Source organism: Carassius auratus, unplaced genomic scaffold (genome assembly GCF_003368295.1).
Source record: "Carassius auratus strain Wakin unplaced genomic scaffold, ASM336829v1 scaf_tig00215390, whole genome shotgun sequence".
In the NCBI taxonomy this organism is placed as follows: domain Eukaryota; kingdom Metazoa; phylum Chordata; class Actinopteri; order Cypriniformes; family Cyprinidae; genus Carassius; species Carassius auratus.
Window position 1 is genome coordinate 63,225 of NW_020528061.1, and position 20,182 is coordinate 83,406.

At 39.3% G+C, this 20,182-nt stretch overlaps 1 protein-coding gene across 1 annotated transcript in view; it reads right to left on the bottom strand.

The window, feature by feature from the left end:
* Positions 1-19,802, bottom strand: part of LOC113094473 (pro-neuregulin-3, membrane-bound isoform-like) — a 75,972-nt gene extending 56,170 nt beyond the window's left edge. The window contains exon 1 of the mRNA XM_026260084.1: positions 17,812-19,802. Within this exon, the coding sequence (XP_026115869.1) occupies positions 17,812-18,661 (850 nt within the window). The 5' untranslated portion in view covers positions 18,662-19,802. The remainder of the gene's footprint in view (positions 1-17,811) is intronic.
* Between the last annotated feature and the right edge of the window lie 380 nt (positions 19,803-20,182).

Genomic DNA, 20,182 nt, shown 5'->3' on the forward strand with positions numbered 1-20,182 from the left:
GTGCTTCTAGTGTTCAGTGTTTTTTATTGGTTTTAGTAGTTTAAGCTCTTCAAAGGGCATGCAGACTGAATATGATGAGCAGCATTGTGGGTCCATTTTTCTCCTAAGATGGCCTCACTAAGATGAAGAGAGGCAGAACTGCTTGAGAAAGCTAATGGCTGTCCATGAATCTTTAAACAGACTGAAGGATCTGACTTTCAATGAGTATGAGTTCATCCTGCGCTATGGGTGATCTTTTTGCCTGGACTAATGACTCGTGAATGAAGCCATCATAAAATCTGCTATTTTAATGGGAAGTTTCAGGACTTCTTTGGATTTGAGAGTATGTAATAAACTGGATGCTGGTACATGTTTGGTTGTTTGGGGTGAGGAGTAGTAGCTGGTGTTCCTTTCCGTGGCTACTAGTAAAAGCTTAGAAAGATTTGCAAAAAAATTAAATAAAATACTTTTTAACTATTACTAAAGTAATACACTATTGTACTTTGTCTGCCCCTAAAGATTGTGTATTTAAGTACTAAAATACCCATTTATGCTATTAATAGGCATTGTATGGTACTAATATGCATGTTTAAGACTAATATGCACCTTTAGTGTATTCATTTGCCAAGTTAAGATTTTAAGTAAGATTTAAAGGGCAGTTCACCTAAAAACTTTTTTTTTTAAATGACACAATTTATTCACTGCTGTTTTTAAATTGATTTGACTTTCTTTCTTCTGTAAAATATAAGGATTTTAAATAGCCATGCTGCTCCTTTCCATACAATATAATAAAGGGGACTGGGTCTGTCAAGCTATAAAATGACAAAAGCAGCATTAAACCATCATAAAAATACCACAAATTGGGATCTTTATGACTAATGCACTATATTACATTAAGTCTTCTGAAGCCACACAACAGCTTTATGGTAAGATCACATTAAAACTGAAGTCAGTATTCTTTACAGAGTCATATGGACTACAAAATTACTTGTCAGCTAATGCCAAATGACTACTTGTGCATCTTGTGATCAAAACAAAATTGAAACCTTCAGTAATTAATTTGAACTACAGATTACAGTCTTTCATATGTCTTTAAAATGACTTGAAATTTAGCAAATGAATCCTATAGACTACAGAACAAAAGTAAGGTTTGAAACGGTGTAAGGGTGAGGAAATGTTTAATTTTCCAGTGAGGCACTGTATCACTTCGAACTTTTAACCTTACTGCCTGTCTCTGAGTTATTTTTGTGCATTGTTCAAACTGCAGGGGTGCACCCCGCTAGCACACTTGGTGCCATGAACTTTCAACCACACACAGACTGCAAGATATATATCACAGAAATTGTAACATATGGCATTTGTACTCGCAGAACCACCCAAGTCTCACTTTGAGCACACACATGTACATCTACACTCACATACGGCACACAAACATACCTCCTGGCAGCAGTCCCTGGGCTGTTTTAGCTCTGATGGAATAGTGGAAAGCTTATTGGAACTGTTCACAGTGGACCGACTCTTCAGTACAGCTATCACAGACGGTAGAGAGATGAGAAATCACCTGCTCAGGCTGTAGAATTACAGCATAATTGGCTTCTAAAGCAGAGCCCGGCCATGTGAAACAATGCAACTCCAATTGACCTCTCTTCTGCACTCTCTTCACACACACAAACACACGAAGAGAAGCAAAAACACTGCAGCTTCCGCTCTGCCACTCCATTCGAGGCCTCAGATTTCAGCACTGGACAGCTCCCTGTCTGCCAAAGCACTCCGGAGTTACATTGTTTCAGCACCACCACCATTAGACAGCTCTCCTCATGTTAACAGCTATTGGCAAAGAAAATCTTTTCCTCTTTGTCCTCTTTTGTATTGCTGACAGGCCCCATGTTTACATACTGTGGTAAGTGAGAACAGGTCAGAGAGAGATATAATAGAAAATGAATATAGTGGGCTGGAACAGATGTTATTGCTCACTGAAACTGCAGACTTCTTATATTTATTTTATTTATGTAAAGTTCTGAGCAGAGAGAGGGCAGGGCACAGGGCTTTGGCGTCACATTCTGCACACTTTTTAGCTGACGCTAAAGTCTTGGCACTAAGCATATTAAGAAATTCCAGCTACACCGAGAGAATGTTTTGTCAGGTAACCTAAAAATGTGCTTCAAATGTCTTTCAAAATATGCATGTAGAATCAACTAAACTAAATGGTTTGTTCCAGTTTAAATAACACTTAACTTGACTGAACAAACTGAACAATCATAGGCTAAGGTCAGATCAGGTAGAAATTGTTCTTTAAAGCAACAGTTTAAAAAATGTAAATTCATCTACCCATGAATTATTCAATCTGATTAGTAAACTGGATCAAACGGTTCACAAAGCTTAACCCTTCAAAAGAATGATTAGTTCACCAATTCAGTTGTCATGTTCAACTCACTGGCTCAATGATCCGTTCACAGTGGTTCTCGAGTTAACAGCTCACTGGAGGGAAAGATTATCAGTGAATAATGTGTTAAATCTGTCTGTTGCTCATGTAAAGCTATCATGTTGCTTGAACTTGGATTATATTGCACATGTTGTATGGACTAGTAATATGGTGCTTTTAGTGTTATTTATTGGGCTGAGTAAACATAGATTTTTCACATTAATCACAAATCACTATTATAATATATATATATATATATATATATATATATATATATATATATATAGATTTTTTTTTTTTTTTTTTTTTTGGTAAACAGAAGTAGGTAATAAATACACATTTAAAAGGATATGAGGTTAACATACTTCCTTTAAATGTGACAACAACACATACACTACCTTTCAAAAGTTTGGTGTCAGTAAGATATTTTTTAAGGAGATTAACACTTTTCTTCAACAAGTACACATTAAACTGATTAAAAAATTAAATTTAGAATGTTACTATATATATATATATATATATATATATATATATATATATATATATATATATATATATATATATATATATATATATATATATATATATATATATATATATATATATATATAAAACACACAAAAAAATGTTTCAGCAGAATTGTTTTCAACACTGATAATGAGAATAAATGTTTCTTGACCACCAAATCATTTAGAGTGATTTCTGAAGTGACACTGAAGACTGGAGTAATGAGTACTAAAAATCCCTTTGCCATCATGCATATATTAAATTTTAAAAGACATTAAAATGTAATATAAATAATAGTAATAGTATAAATAGTAATTTTCCACAATATTGCTATATTACTATATTTACTATAGTTTTGAACAAATAAATGCAGCTCTGGTGAGCAGAGACTTCTTTACAGACCTCAAACTTTTGAACAGTAGTGTATTTACTCTACACTAAGCTACATTATCTTCCACATTGAAAGCATCCTTGTAACCATATTGATTAATGTTATCTTTATTAAAAGCTATGCTTTAACTTGCTGCATAGTCCAACAGCTAATTGTTATCATGCAGCCTTGACAAAATACAAGAATTTTAATAAAATACTGAGCCAGCGGCTGATGTACCTAACCGAGCGAGAAGCTGCAGGGGGATAAAAAGCAAAAGAAGTAAAGGCTGAAAAGAACACCATATCACCACAGAGAGTACGAAAGAGACACCGACAGCCATATGCAGTAAAGGGAGATGAAGAGGAACCGAGAGAGACATACAAGAAGGGACAGAAAGCAGAATGGATAGCATTCCATCCCCATCAAGAGACGAGTACGGGAGAACAACACAGAGAAACAGCAGACACATGGGAACTCAGAGGATACACTTTACTCAGCACAAAGCCCCAGGGCTTTAGGACCAGCAGTAAATGGAGAGTGACATTTTAAACAGTATGCATAATGAATAAGCCCGAGCAAGGAGAAAAACACAACCCAGGCATAGCAGCTGCCACTGCAGCCAGTGATCGAATGAGCGTGTGTGGCCAGACTTAAATACACCCTTACCACTGGCAAGGTGCACTGAGATTTAATTCACTGCGTTAGAGAGAATATATCACTTTGATCTCTGCACTATGAGGAATGCGATCTCTGGCATTCCTTTATGTCTAAGGCAAAGTGCTGGTCAAATCGGAGCATCAGGCGCAACAGTTGCTGAAGTGCTCTCATTACACATGAGTGGGAGAGTGTGTTTTGTGATGCGGGCCCTTTGATTCTTTCATTGTCTATGGGAGGGTCCAGTGTCAATCAGAAGAGCCCCCAATGTTCCTCCAGGCCAGCAGGGGGTGATAGCGAGAGGTGCAGTATCACAATGTCATGACACCCCCGACATGCATCATTCAGGCGTCATCCGCTGCTAAGCAGACCTCACAGAGGCAGACGCTGTCAAGCCTAATCCTCTTAAACAAGATTTACAAACTGCAGGCATGGCGCAAACATATCATGTCAAACATATCATATCATGTCTATTGTGTAGCTATGATTTAAGCCTCCACTCTAGGTGAAATGAGTGAACAGGCAGAAATAACACTGAAACAAAAACAGATGGATATTTCTTCAAGCATACACTGAATGCACGCAAACCTGAGCGCGAGATGAAGAAAGACCATCACACTGCCGTACAGCAGTGATATTTTATATCATAAATTTACAAAAACACAAACCAAACAGAAGGTGTAGGGTGGGGTGATCTAATAACTTGGTAAGAAAATTAGACAAACAAGAGTGTGAGTCCTGGGATCAGCTCGAGTCAAAGTCACCCTGTAGGACCTGTGACTACAGACTGATGGAAAAAGAGTGAGGGGGTATGAGGCTTTAATACATTTGATATAAAATATTCAATCCCGCTGCATTAATCTGCCTTTCGTTCTTGCCCTTAGAGCAATGTTTGTCCTGTGCAGTCCTGACAGAGGACAAAAAGGAAGAATCTCACCTGCCTCTACCAAGCGGCTCCATAATATCAAGAGAAAGCTTTAGTATAGCATCCCTAAAAAATAATTGCTTAGCTGGTGAAGCATTTCTGTAAATATGTATGATGTATGCAAAAATCTAAAAAGTATTTTGCTGTGAGATGTTGCATGCGATATTAAAATACGAAAAAGATATGTTGATAATTATTTTCATGTTGTGACTGTTAGACAAGAAATTGAAATTTTGTCAATAAGAATGGATATTAATTATTTTTTATATATATATAAAGATTACATTACTTAAAAGTGTTAAAAACTGGTTAGTGTTTCTATGGAAATGCAAAATATATAATATCAGCTGATATGTTTCCACTATGGGACTAAATATCCAGTATATTTTATCATACTGTATATCACTGACATACATTGCATATCTGGGTATAGTTATGGCTTCTACCACAAAGGGCTCATGCTAATGTATTTTAATTAACAAAGAAATATATTAAGTTGTTTACGCTATATTGAAAATGTACAGAATAATATATAAACAATGAACAATACATAAGTAGTTGCTGCTTTCCATATATTGAAAAATGCTACACTACTTATATATCAGTGTATGTGTGTGTGTGTATTTCACATTTACACCTAATATCACACATTGTCATACATGAAACGTTTAGCTATGCAAGCAATGAAGGTGAGAAAAGATAATAAATAAGTGGTCAGCTTTATGTCAAGTGTTTCAAATAAAGCTATTACATGTACAAAATGTATTGCAGTTTTAATGGCTGTATATATTTTAATATGTATCAACATATGGTCTATGCATATATTGTAGTATACTGTAAAATATAATCAATAGTTTCCCATGTTATATATGGAAATGTATTATTTACTATATATATCGCATTACATGTTTCAACATCACCATTACTCCAATCAAATGCTTTATTGTGACCACAAGCAGACTGTGTGTAATATTTGTCTGATTAGTAAACAGAGAACATGCTTCATGCTTCTCTCCTGTGTGTATGGTAAGTATAGCACTGCATCTGTAATGAGAGATGACACTCAGAGCCCAAAGCCACGGCCAAAAGCAGAGCTCACTGATGTAGCCCTGGAGGAGTCAAGCACATGCTTATCTAGGACACCAGATCCCCAGCTGGCCACATCTGGACAAACTGGCGTTGCCCATATACACGCACACGAATGCAAATGACATAATCTAGAAAACGCACCCAAACACACACATGGTATTTATTGAATAGTCCGCAAACCACACAGCTGTTGCAGATTACCAAAAAACCCAAGTGCTGATTTTTTTTTTCCCCCATGCACACCAAGCTCGTGATGGATTCGCCCTGGGCTTGACCTGAAGCAAGATTGAGCTTGCCTGAACCACAGACTCCCTGTAAATATATTTAGCTCCTCCCAAACATGTAAAACAAACACTTTTTTTCCCCTCTCACACACATACAAACCCTGACTCTCTCGAATGGTCATACACAAAAAGTATTGGCAATCTAACCAATCTCCAAGCAATCTACCACAACAAGTGTCTCTGCCTGGCCTTTGACATTGAGCACTGAGAGGCAAGCATCAGAGCCCTTCCCTCTCTACTGCTCTGTTATAAACACGCTGCCTTGAGGCCGTTTCACTACTCTCAGGACTAACTGAGCTCCCTGACAGAACAAAAAATCGTCCATCGTCCCACAACCCATGTCACACAGATTGCTTTCAGTAGACTGCATGCTGAAAACAGGATCTCACACATACATCTATAGCTGCCACAGTACACCTTGAATAGAAAAAAGCATGTACAGTACCATTAAATAGCACAATATTACTGTTTTAATGTATTTTGATTAATAACAAAGCCTTGGTGAGCATAAGAGACCTGTCAAAAAAACATATTGACCCAAAACTAAGGTGAATAAATACATAAAACACGCATTCATTGCCACAGCCAGCATAACATTTTCAGCACCCGCTGCCATGCTAAAATCATCTCACACACAGTTATAGCTGTCATGGTGCACATTGAAAAGATGTGCACTGCTCTTGAAGAGGAAAAATATATATATTTTAACAAAAAAGGGTTGCTGTTGGGCAGAAAGGGAATTCCATCTTTTTACCGTGACTCTCAAATCTCTTAACCATATCTTTTCTTAATCTTTATTATTCCCTCTGAAGCTCGCTGGACGAATGGATAGATGGCAAACCGCATCCACACTGTGATGTTTGCCCTCACAAAGGACGGAGGGGAGCCACTCACAAAGGAAACATTAGCAGTGCTTCCATCCAGATGGCTGAATGAGTTCCAGAGGGGAGACACACACACACAAACGCATGCACAGATAAGACAGGTGTGGGAAAGGCCACTAGCCTTAATTTTACTTGAGACGGCATGCTTGAGCACATCTTATCATATTCCTGCAGAGCAGTATGCCATGCTGGGATCAAAGTGCTCATATTTAATGTTGAAGGGCCAGTATGCACAGCACGCCTACAACCAAGCAACGAAGAGCGAGAAAGCAGACTGAAAAATATTTGCAGAGATGTGCATGTTTGACTAGGTGAAAAGGGGAGTCTTTGAACTCTACAGCCTAAGTGCTTCATGAACTTCAGGTATGTGAGTAAACGTTAGGGGTTGCATTGACTCATTTAGTTCTTCCAGAGTCGACATTTTGAGGCTGTGTTGACTAATTCTAGATCACATGAGTGCAGTTGCATTTGTGCAATAACTGGCAACAGCAGGAGCAATATTCCTCAATTCACACACTGCATCCTAGTAGGGCTGCAGGACATTAGCTTTGTATTGTAACCTTTAAAAGCATATTTAGAAAGTGTTTTAAAGTGTTTTAAAGTCTAAATAAAGCCACAAAAATGTTTATGGAATTGTTAAAAATAAAAATAAAAATAAAAACAACACCCTGCACTCATAAACATGTTATACTGTAAGCAAATCACACTGGCAACTGACATGCTCCATGTTCACAGATAAGTAAAACATTCTTGCAAGCTTAAAAACGAATCATGTCACGAAGAGGCTGACAGAAATTACACGACTGAGACATGACTGTTTGTGCACGGCAATGCAAACAGCATGAATCTGGCAATGGAGATGATGCACGCTTTTGTTTCTCACCCACGTCATCTCAGCTGCGTGGACATTCTCTCCCCTCACACACTCTCCGTTAACACAGTGTTGGACTTGCCAAAAACAGCAAAGACCGCTGATGCTGCAAGGCGTATGGTGAGTCATATTCATAAGGTAAACACTGACCTGTGAATATTCTACTAGCTGGCTACTTTTCTGGAAAATTAGTAGTCATGTGAACCCAAGTAAACATGTGAGTTGTATATAGTTGTATGTAGGTACCCATAGTCCTGGGTGATAAATGATATCAAGATCACAAAAAAAATATGTATGTCAGCAAAAGTTATAAGCTCTGGACATATTTACTTGCTATGGTTCAGTCTAACAGTCGATCACGCAACAGAAATAAAAATCAGTGCATGCTACTAATATGTCTACATGTTCTGCATGTTTCTGTGTGAATGAGTGCCATAGTTTCACCTACAGACTCAAACACACTTAATACTGACTAATACTAATACTTCAGCATCTAATACCTAATACTTCAGCATCTGCTGTCTCGCTATACGAGGACAGTCATAAACTTCCTCTCCAGAGTTGCTCTGAGAGTCACTTTACAAGCTTTTGTGAAACTACCGTTTGTCAGAGAAAACTGCCAAAATAAAAATATGAAAGAAATGTATATAATAATAATAATAATAATAATAATATTGCTATTGACCCTTTTCACAATAATGTTATGACGCATTTAACAGGCATCAGCAACATAATTGCACAAGTTTTTTTTTTGTTTTACTTTTTTTTAAATGTACATTTATAACACTTTTCTATGTATTATCACCTTTTCATCAAATTACAAAAAAGTTAAGGCTAATGCAAGGGTGTTTCTAATGCAGCATCTATAGGAGGGACGGTAAATTTGACACTGTTCTCGCTTCTGAATGCCAATATCAATCTCTTTTTTTGAAAGTTTTTCTTTTGCTATTTGAGCAAATGGGAATGCAAAAAATTATTTTTCAATAATTTGGGTTTGGGTTTTATTTTATCAAAATTAACCCAACTATGATGACTTCCGCTGCTGAGAAACCCAGAAAATTTTAAATAGTATCAACCATTTACACAGTTCTGTTGTACAGAATCTTATTTGAAAAATTAATAAAATAAAATAAAATTGCAATGTTTTGTTGCAAATAAATTGTTATATTTTAAGTACATTTTAAAATATTAAGTTGCTAAAAGGTAGCTAGAGTCAGATTGTGAATAAGTAAGATGGTCTAGGTCTAAAATCCATGTACTAACCATTTTATTGCTGATTAACAGTCAATTTATATTGCGAAAAATATCACTATCATAAGATACGGAAAACATATTGTGATAACATTTCAGACCATATCGCCCAGCCCTTGGTACACATAAAACACACACATTTTCGCATACCGCACTTGCAAGAACCTGATGGCAGCACCATAAATCTGCCGTCTGAAATCCATAAGTAATGACATCTAAGCCAGCACCACAGGGGGAGCTGAATGCAATTGCAGACATTTCTGCAGTACACTACCTGGTAAAGATTACTAAGTGTGCCAAATTAACCATGGCTGCCAGAAGAGCCCCAAAACCATGCCACTTCTGATCTATAAAGATTTTTTTCTAAGACAAAGATATTTGGAAAAATGCTGGCAAATGTGGCACACGCTGAGAGAGAGAAAAATGACCAGTTTAAAAAGCAATACAGTAGAGAATAAATCCAGAAATATTTGGGAGGAACAAATCATTCCCGACACCTGAATTTGTACCTGGATGTGAAAAACAAGTATATTCAGGTAAAAGGAACAAACTACATGTCATGCTTGGCAAATGACTGCAAGTAAGGCATCACTCCAGAGCGCGTCAACGTCAAAGTGCATCTTCCTACATTTTTTTTACAGAGCTATTTTTATGTGCTTTGTTGCATGTTGAGCAGATCAAACACATTCCCCGCACTGGAGTTTCTTTCTGTCTGTCTGCGACAGGTGCTTCAAGAAATGCTTGGTATTGTTGGTGTGTAACTCAACTATCAATGATTTAATATTTCACTTCAAATGGAAAGTGAGAGATGTTGTGGAGAGAAGATCCTCAGCAGAGCATCCTATTTTATAATTTACACTGTTGCCTGACAGGTTGAGAAGCCCTTCGTGTAGTCACTAAGGCTCGCATTTCTTCCGCTCATTATTCATGAGATATGCAAACTTTGTTTTGGGGCGGAACGCAGCATGCCCGGGTCATGGATCGTAACTGGGAAACAGAAGGGAATGAGGAAGGGAGATAAACATGGAAGATGGGAGATTAGAGGAGAGCCAGAGTTTGGGGGTGAGCACAACATTGAGCTTGGAGTCGTTTACATTATCCCTTCGAAGCTTTTACCCTGCCAGGATTACACCAATGAGCCCAACACCGCTGCTCTGGACGTCTCTGCTCACTTTCATCGCCCACACATGCTTGTACACACACAGACTGTATATGTACAAAGACTACAAATCCTACAAATACATTTAATACAAAACAAAAGCCATGTTTACTCTTTCTTTCATCATTTTTCTGAACACAGATGTATACAATCACAGCTCATTTTCCAAACAATGTCTACTAGTAGCAATAATAATCATTTTCTGATTACAGTGTTTACAGTTTCGATTTTTCATGCATTCAGAATCAATTTTTTGTTTCATCTTCTGCTAAGAAAGGGGGGGAAAAGTTTTAGCCTGTAGGTTGCTCTTAAAATCATTCTTTGCTTAATTCCTCACAAATTAAGCCCATTTGTAATTGAATGCTCAATATTACCGGCCTTATATATGTATATGAGGTGCACTGAGGAATATATTCTCCTTCATTAAAAAGGTCTTAAAGTAAGCTATTTGATAAGAATGTGTCATTTGTTATAAGCAAGACCTTTTGAGGTTTTCAGCACAGCAAAACTGCAGAATATAATTAACAGAATATAATAACAGAAGGACATAATTTAAAAAAGCAATATTCAAGGCCACCACTAATGGGGTGAAACTGGGAAGATTCTAGAGGCCACCAGGTCCAATGGGGTGCTCATAATGATTAAAGTAAGCTTTATAAATATAATTCATTTAATGCATTTCACTTCACAAAACATTTTTTCCTAAGAAAACTATATATATATATATATATATATATATATATATATATATATATATATATATATATATATATATATATATATATACTGTATACATACATTAAAGTGACTTGTGATTGTTATATCAAAAAAAGTAAGCTATACTATCTAAACATTGCGTACAATGAAAAGCACTAAACAAATAAATGAAATAGAGTTAAAATATATATTCATTTACCATTTTCTTTAACAATTTAATAAAAATGGTTATGCGTTCAGCCCAGGTGAATGATGCAGCGTAGCAGAATGAGCCTGCAAAGCATCTCAATGCAGTCATCTGACAGCACCTGCTCTCCCCACAGGCCAATGCACCAACTCTAGCTAGAGAAGAGTGTCAAAATGGAGTCTCCATCCACAAATATATACAGTACCATTCTTCTCTAAATACTTTAGCCTCTACGAGCACTCTCTTTTAACTCTTATGAGCATTCCAAAGTACCAGGTGCAGAAAGCCCAAATGTCACTTCTATCTATGCTTATCTATCCATTCAGAGGTGAGCTGATAACTTGTGTAATTCAATACAGAGGATATGCAATAACTGAACCGTAATCCCCTTTACTCTGCCACAGCCGTATGCAATAATGTCATGTCATATCTTGTTATAGGACAAGATGTGAGTTCCAGCCTATGCACTAATGGGTAGGTGGTGGGAAAGGCAATAAGAGACCAAAGAATAAGAGATCAACATAGACACACGGTCCTTTTCTTACACAGAACTATTGTATGCTTTCAGAAGACTTGGAATAAAGTGCTAAAAGTCACATTGACCACTTTTATGGAGCTTATTTGAAGCTTGAAAGCAACCAGGACCTTCTTAAAAAAATCTCCTGTAGTGTCTTCACAGAAGAAAGCCAGCCATACAGGTTTGGAACAGGGGCATTTTTACTGGGCCACAAGCCCCAGTGAAATACAGCTGTGCCCCAGTAAAATAATGCTGATAAATCCTTGTTTGATGATTGTTTTAGATTTCATATGAATTATTCAGATAGTTCACTCAGGCACTGAATCATTTGCAGCTGATTCTCACACCAAAATAGTAATGGGACACTTTAAGAGCAAAAAAACGAAAAGAGCACTGGATGAGATGTGTATATTTGCATTCCACTGCGGGAAACAAAGCTTGCAAATGTCTTCTTTTGTTTGTCAATGATGAAGCAGCTATTTATTGTGCATGCAGATTCTGAACAACTCTCTACTGCAAGCAATGACAATCCAAATATATATATAGGGACACTTTTTTTTGATAGAGGACCTTTGCCCCAGTTTTGATTAAAAAAAAGGCTAGAAAAACCTCTGATTTGGTCACCAAGCGTGTACAAACCAGACTTGACCAGAATTTACAGTTACCAAATAACCAATGTCTTTGAGATATTGTCTTTCTATGCACAGGATTGTTTTTGTAAGTTCGATCTGTGGATTACAAAAGGATAACAGAAGTGCTGGCTGTCTCAGCGTAATGGGTACAAGCAGGTTGTGGCATTGTGTGTTTGCCCATGAAATGCTCCATTATATCACTTATGTTGAAAGTCTATTTTGCGGTGAAAAACATGCACACATGACTCCATTTCCCAGTGCTTGGAATGGGACATCCCTACCACTTATAAAAAGAGGCCTGATCAATTATTTACACTTCCTGCCACATGCGTTCTACATGTTTCTCTTTCTGAGCATTAATATTTTAGCTCACACTGCGACATCCGTCCCCCCACCCACCCCCCAAACTCTAGGCTTCCCAGTGGACATTTTGTCCACATAAATCACACGGTGACATTAAAGAAGCCTAAGATGGCCTTCACTGCCACTTACCGCAAGTACACATTGGGGCGCATTAATCTCGCCCTCTCTCCAGACAGAGGAGCGAGCCCCGGCGCTCACGGCGTACTAAAATGTCACTAACAAACAAGGCCGCTCCGGAGAGGACTGTCTGTAAGTGCACAGTTACACAAAGACCATGAGGACAACTTGGAAGTCTGCTGAAAATGTCACGTCACTTTTTGCTGATAAAAGTCAGCTAATCTGCAAGATAAAAGCAATCCTTCATTTCGGAGTGGCCTGGAAAACATCAGGTGGAGTGAGAAGTTCTCCCTCAAGGTTCATCTCTCACTCTTTGAGGCTCTAAGGTTGTGATTGGTGGTCACACATCACGTGGCAACCCTGTTGCTGGTATCTGGGGAGAGCAATGTGGCAGCAGCAGCTGGAACTACGCTCTCTTGGCCCAGGCAAAAGCCTCGCTGACCTCCCATGAGACGGCGCTAAATGGATTTCTGTCTTTAATCCCTGTGTATGATTTTATGGTACACCTTCCCCTCAGGAGCCACAGGGATTGCAGCGTACGGCGTACTTGAGTGCATGCTACGTGTTAGCACGTCAAAATTATTAATCGCCACATCAGAGCTTTTCTCATCCTTGAGCCTTCTATTTTAGCAGTCAGAGTGTAATTTTCTGGCAATGTTTTTCCCCAGGCTTTAGCCTGACATGTTTTCGGTGTTTCTCTCCCGATGCCGCTGCACTTTCATACCTGACAAAATCCGCTTAACCACGCCGGTTTCCGACTGTGCTGCGTAAGGTGTGCGTGGAATCACAATGATGTGTCAGAGAAGAAGCATCCCCGCCCCCCAAAGGCAGATAGCCAGCTGCATTTAGAGCACCAGCCGCCCACTGCCTCCTTACACAGGAAGTAATGAGGCTTGGCCCCTGAGCCAAATCAACCCCGAACATAGATAGGACATAGAGACCAACTGTGAAAAACACATACAGGAAACTCAGGCATGCAGACAGGGGGAGAGAGGGAAAAGGAAATAAGGATAAAGAGGAGGAGGAGAAGAGAATAAAATGATAATATTAGAGCAGGAAACGTAAAGGCGGAGGACGACGTGCATCAGGGAGAAAGAAATGGAGTAGGAAGGTAGGGAAGAAGATGAGCGGCTCAGGTTTCAGCGCTGCGGCTAATGGACGGCTGCATGTCATCCTTCAGAACAATCAGATAATAATACAGATACGAATGAGAGATGCACTCGCATTGGGGCAATTTCAAAATGATGTTAGTGTCTTGCTTATTCAATTGGGATCCTATGGAAAATACAACATAGTCTCTCCCGGTGCATTACCATACAAGTCCCACTAAAACATGAGATCATTTTGCAGTCGTAAAGATGAATGCGTTCGCACATGGCCGCTACCAGTGCATTTCATCATGCTCCCTCTAAGACGATCCTCAGAGAGAAAGTCCAAGCAGGGGCGGAACGGGCTTGTATTATATTATACAGTGATGTATTACCCGACACAATATTGCAAATTCAAAATCCAACTTACAGTCCACTACTCTTTTTCTATTTGCCATTTCTATTCATAAAACAGCTTGGCCCAGCAATAACACCTCCCTTGTTTGATGCAGATCTATTCCAACCATCTCATATTTCACAATATATAGAAATTTCATACACTTTCGGAAAGTGTTTCTGAACTGCACACTGTTAAAAAAAGCATATCACTGCATTAGTGCATCATACACATATACAGTACTTTCTGTCCATTTTTGTCATGTGGGCAAACCTGGCACATTTGACATAAACCCTGGCTGTGAGTGGGTTTTTGGTCAAGTTAATTAATAGTTAGTAAAAAAAAAAAAAAAAAAAAAAAAGAGTACATACACATATATATATATATATATATATATATATATTTTTTTTTTTTAGGCAGCACTACCATTTTCAACTACGATGGGATATGATTTGTTAAGTACTCAATCAGCATATTAGAATGATTTCTAAAGGACCATGTGACACTGAAGACTGGATTCATTTTAAACAGTAATAATATTTCATAATTTAAAATAGGAGCACATGATAATGCTATTGAGAACGTTACAGTTTTACTGCATTGTTAATCAAATAAATGCAGCCTCGGTAAGCATTCAAAAACATTTAAAAATGTCCCCAACACCAAACTAATATATATTTTGCTTGCTTGTTTTTTAGCAGCCATTTTAATATTTGTTTTGGGGTCAGGAATCACAACTTGAGAAACACTGCTTTATGGAAATATAAACTGGGAAAAGGGCCCACCCATAAAACCTTTGTCACAAGTTCTGTGAATTTTTTTAATAACCCTGACACAGAAAATGTCAGTGTATTAATAAATAAAAAAGACAGCCATGTGGTCTGCAAGAAGCTTGGCCAAAAAAGCATGGTTTCTTGTCCTTCTCTGGCCCCAGGGTCAGGGCCCTCCTTTGTCCCCCCACCTTTCCCTTATCAGTATTCGCTCCAGGGCACATTCAGCTCAAGAGAAAATTCACTCCAATGTGAAAGAGAGAATGTGTGGTATTAAATTATACATCATCTTCTTTTTATACAAGCAGCTCGCTATGTTCTCACTGTTGACTAGGGTGTTGCATTCAGTTTACATATTCACACGTAACAACAGAAAAAAAAAGAAAAAAAAACATATATATTTTTTAAGATAAAAGTCAGTTATTGGGAACATTGCCTAGAGGCATAAAGAAGCAGATCTTGACTTGTTTCCCTATGAGAACACACAAACCATGGTTAACTGCTTAGATTTGTATATGCTATAAACCTCTCTGGGATTTCCAAGTTATGGTTATTGAAGAAGAAGCAGGAGCACTAATGCAAAATGCATTTAAGTTATCTCTGCAACTGTATTCTAACTGTAAGGGGCTGTTTAAAGTCCCAGGGCTGGAGGACATTCAAACTCCACGCTAACTAATTGTTGCTGACACAAAATTGATGGCCTGCTTTTAACACCTTGCTTTATAAATAAACAACGTTCCAGATTTGATTACAGAAGTACATCAAATTAGCATGCAGACTAAACCTAATTCTAAATTCCCTAATAAGACATCTTTTTTTGGATTTTGTTTAGACATTGCTTCATTTCAGGATTCATAAGTGAATTGTGCATGTGTTAGAGAATAACTAACTCACCCTCACTAATTCAGTAGCTTGAAAGCAGATTGACTTCTTTCAAATTAGTATAGGCTAGCTTTTCCAGTAACAAGCTACTTTTACCAATGTTGAACAATTAAAAATGTTCCCTCCTGAAATATCTTCCAGATAAACAGTAGCATTACAATATCAGGTTCATTTTATTGAACTAATTTGTTTACGGTTCATGCAAATTAACAGACTGGAAGTGCATCCTTGTTTAAAAAAATAATTCTACATCAATTCATTTTCAACATCAATAAGAAAAGAAATGCACCAAAATCAGCAAATTAGAAGGGTTTATGAAAAATCACTTTACACTGAGGACTGGAGCAATGGCTGCTGACTTGAAATGCAAAAACCTCTTAGTCCATGTCAGATTTTTCTTTTAAATGAGCATTTTTATCAGGCTCCTATGAAAATAACATGGGACAGTTTAAAAAAATAAGGCATTCAATAACTGAATGATAACCTTCTTATTGCAATTAAAGTGAAATTACTGAATCTAATCATAGGAGACTGATAAAAATGCTCATTTAAAAGAAAAAACCTCAGAAAGACTTCAATTGCCTTCTTCTTTTAAATTGCAATAATATTTTACAATCAACTGTTTTTACTTTTACTTTTTATACTAAATAGCAACCCTAATAAACATTGCTCATTAATCCCCCACTATTTTTATTACAGACAAATACAGCTAACTAAATTGTAAAATACATGAATAATTAATATACATATATAAGTATCCGGATAGGTAGCGTTAATGTAGCAAACTACTAGCTTGACAAAAATATGAGTAGCTTGTTGCCTGACAGCTACAATTTCAAAATAGCAATGCTGACACTAGAACTGACAGTATTATCCTACAGATGTACATGGACATACATGGAGTTATACAGTATACACACAGATTACAATGTAAATACAATTTTCCATTTGTAGTGCTCTCATATCTCTCTTCTTCAGTTCTCTCTAGTATACACTCTCTCTAGTGTGTGTGTGTGTGCACTCCCTGCGAGTGTCTTAGCGTGTATCCAGTCTACCTACCATACCTACTGCAGTACTCATATCTTTACTTATCTAAATGGAATCTCCACCCTAAGACCTGATCTCCACTGACAGGACGAGAGCAGCCAGCAACCTCTCCAGCACTACACTTCCTCTTTTGCCTTCTATCTGTCTCTCCTCCTCTCACCTTGAATATCTGCTTTAGATCAGGCGAAATCTCTCTCTAACAACAGACCTACTTTAAATAGGAGAACATGCTAATGCTATTGGGAAAAACGGAAGCTGCAACACTAGGAGTCATTATTCCTGAAAACTGATATGACACAAACAGGGCAAGTGGGCAGCACCGTGTCCACATGATACAGAGAGGATAAAGACGGATGAAAAACAGTCGCCTATGTGCGCTCTCATTAACATGCAGAACTAATGAACTCAGCAGCAAGCAAGAAGACTATTAGACTGCTTGACTGCCTCTTTTGTAATGCTGTGAAGAGAGCTAGAATAGGTATCTATCCTGATGCATAAGAAGCTGGAAAATGATTTTATTTGAAGCCAGAAAAACAATGAGACCTTACCAAATAATGTGGCTGTATGAAAGAAAAAAAAGGTGTTTCATAAAATCACATCATCAAAGACGGTGGGACGAGGTCACACGAACAAACATATCTATGCACCCACATCCATGCATGTATACAATCGAAATGTTTAGATGGTCATACTTACGCGTCCTGAAGCGATGGTGTGGGCGAGTAGGCTTCGTTGAGGTGCCCTTAGTGGAGCGCCCATGGTTCCAGCGTTGACCAGGCTTGGACGGGGATGCGAGGGTGGAGGTCGGTTGGGCTGTTTGGGTGGTGGTTGTGCTCGTCATAATCGTATTGGTCGCCGTACTTGCACTTGGTGGCCCAGCCCGTGCAGAAGGAGATGCATTTCGGTTCCCACCCTCCCCGTTGGATTTACGAACAGTGGTGTTGCGTGGTGTCACCTCTTTTCCTCCCGGTGGGGCAGGATTGGTGGCTCGGGTGGCAGTGGTGGTGTTGGTCAATCGCGTTCCCACTCTGTTATGCAGGTGTGGAGCTATGTTTTCTGAGCCTCCCCCTAAGGCTCCACCACCTCCTCCACTGCTGCTACTGCTACTGGCCGTCTGGTTTGAGGACTGCCCAATTTGAGTCCTTAGCACTGTACCTGTACCCTCAGCTGCTCGGGTCACTGAACCCGGGGCCACTGAGGACGGGGCGGAAGTGGTAGACGTGGAGCCATCAGAACCCTTGGGCAGGGCACTAGGTTTAGATAGAAAAATGGGGTCTTGTCCAATGCGATTGGCATCCACCAGGTCAGTTGGGACGTAATCCTGCACTGAGCCCACCACAATCCATTTTAGAAGCATCAGGCTGAGGCCTAGGCCCACAAATCCCATCAGTAGGGGCACAACACAAAGCCAGGTCTGCTGGCGGGGCCACACCGCACAGGGGCCACAGCGGAGGGGCCCTGGGGCCCGGGGAGAGGCTTGTTCACCCCCGGGCTCCTCCAGGGTCATGGTCTCCATGGTGGCCCCAAGTGCCGTTCTCTCACTCATGCTTCTGGGGTTCAGGGCCCAGCCAGGAAGTAGTGCAAGCAGCGGAGGGGGCTGGGGAGGGAGCCAAAACTGGGCATCTCATTAATATTCATTTAACACTCTTCTATAGCTACAGATGCATGCAATACTGATTACTCATATGAACAGCACAGCAGACATCAGCCTATATATATATGCATATATATACACATATATATGTATATATATGTATATATAAAAATATATGAACACATAAATAGTTATTCTTTACAAAAACAATAAAAAACCCTAAAGCTCAAAAGACACCAATAGTCAAGTACAAACTCACACATACACGCACATACAGACACACTCGTTCAGGAATCAAAGAGGACTGGGTTTGGGAGCAGGTTTTGGGAATGAGCCTCTCTTTAGTTCAGCTTCCATAGAACCGAAGGTAATTCCCAAGACACTCCATATATAGAGATGAAAAATAGAACAAAAATTTAGTTTTGCAGATCCGTCGATGTTCTGCCCAGAGTCAAATTTTCCTTATAAATCCATGAGTGTTTGAGCGAGGGCAGCTCCCTGCTGCAGATCTTCTCTCACAGCTGCATTAACGCATCGTTCGTCGCGGCTGGCGCAGCCCTGCCTCTGTATGTGTGTGTGAGTGTGTGTGTATATATATGTGTGTGTGTGTGTGTGTGTGGAGAAACTCAGGTAGCGGCAGAAGCACAGCTCCACTCAAGGGACAGCTCTGCGTCTCTCTTTCTCTCCCCCGACACGGCACTTCGTCTCTGGCTACGCAGCTTGTATCTTCCCTCTAGTCTCTACAGCGGTGCATCAGTGGACATGAGCAGCCGGTAATCCACCCCACAGGAGAGAACAGCAGAGCTGGGGAGAATCATGTACTGTGATCAGGCAGAGACGGCTGCGAGGGTTAAATCCATCAGATCTTTTCCCAATCCCAAGCCCTTATTTCTCCCGTTCTGTGAGTGTACATCCGAGCCTCTGCCCTGCATCCATCATTGCACCAGAATTCAAAGGCAGTCCTGTCTCTGAGCTTGCTACATTCCCACACTGAAAGACTCAGACCTTGGCAGAAACACAGGCACACAGAGTGTGAGAGAAGCAAGCAGAGGGAGATGGAGAAAGAGCGAAAACATGAGAGAGAGAGAGAGAGAGAGAGAGAGAGAGCGAAAGCATTACAATGTGCAACAGAGAGAAAGCAGAAGAGGAGGGAGAATGAGTGGGTGAGCATGAGACTGGGAGAGAGTGAGATAGGCGGCGGGGGGGAGAGCGCTGCTCTGAAAACTGATGCAGCTGCTTTTCTTAGAGGCTGCAGTGTGTGTCTGTGTGTGTGTTTTCTAGAGTGTCTGTGTCTCAGAGAGAGGTGGGGGTGTGTGTGAATGATGCTAGTTTTAAATTTCTTGAGCAGCCACTATTTCCCCGTCCTGTCCCATCTATCTTTGTTGACTGCATATGTCCAGATTGACAAACATAAACTGCTCAATGACTGTTCTTGAGCTTGTTTGTGACCAGACAAGGAAGAGCAGGGAGTTT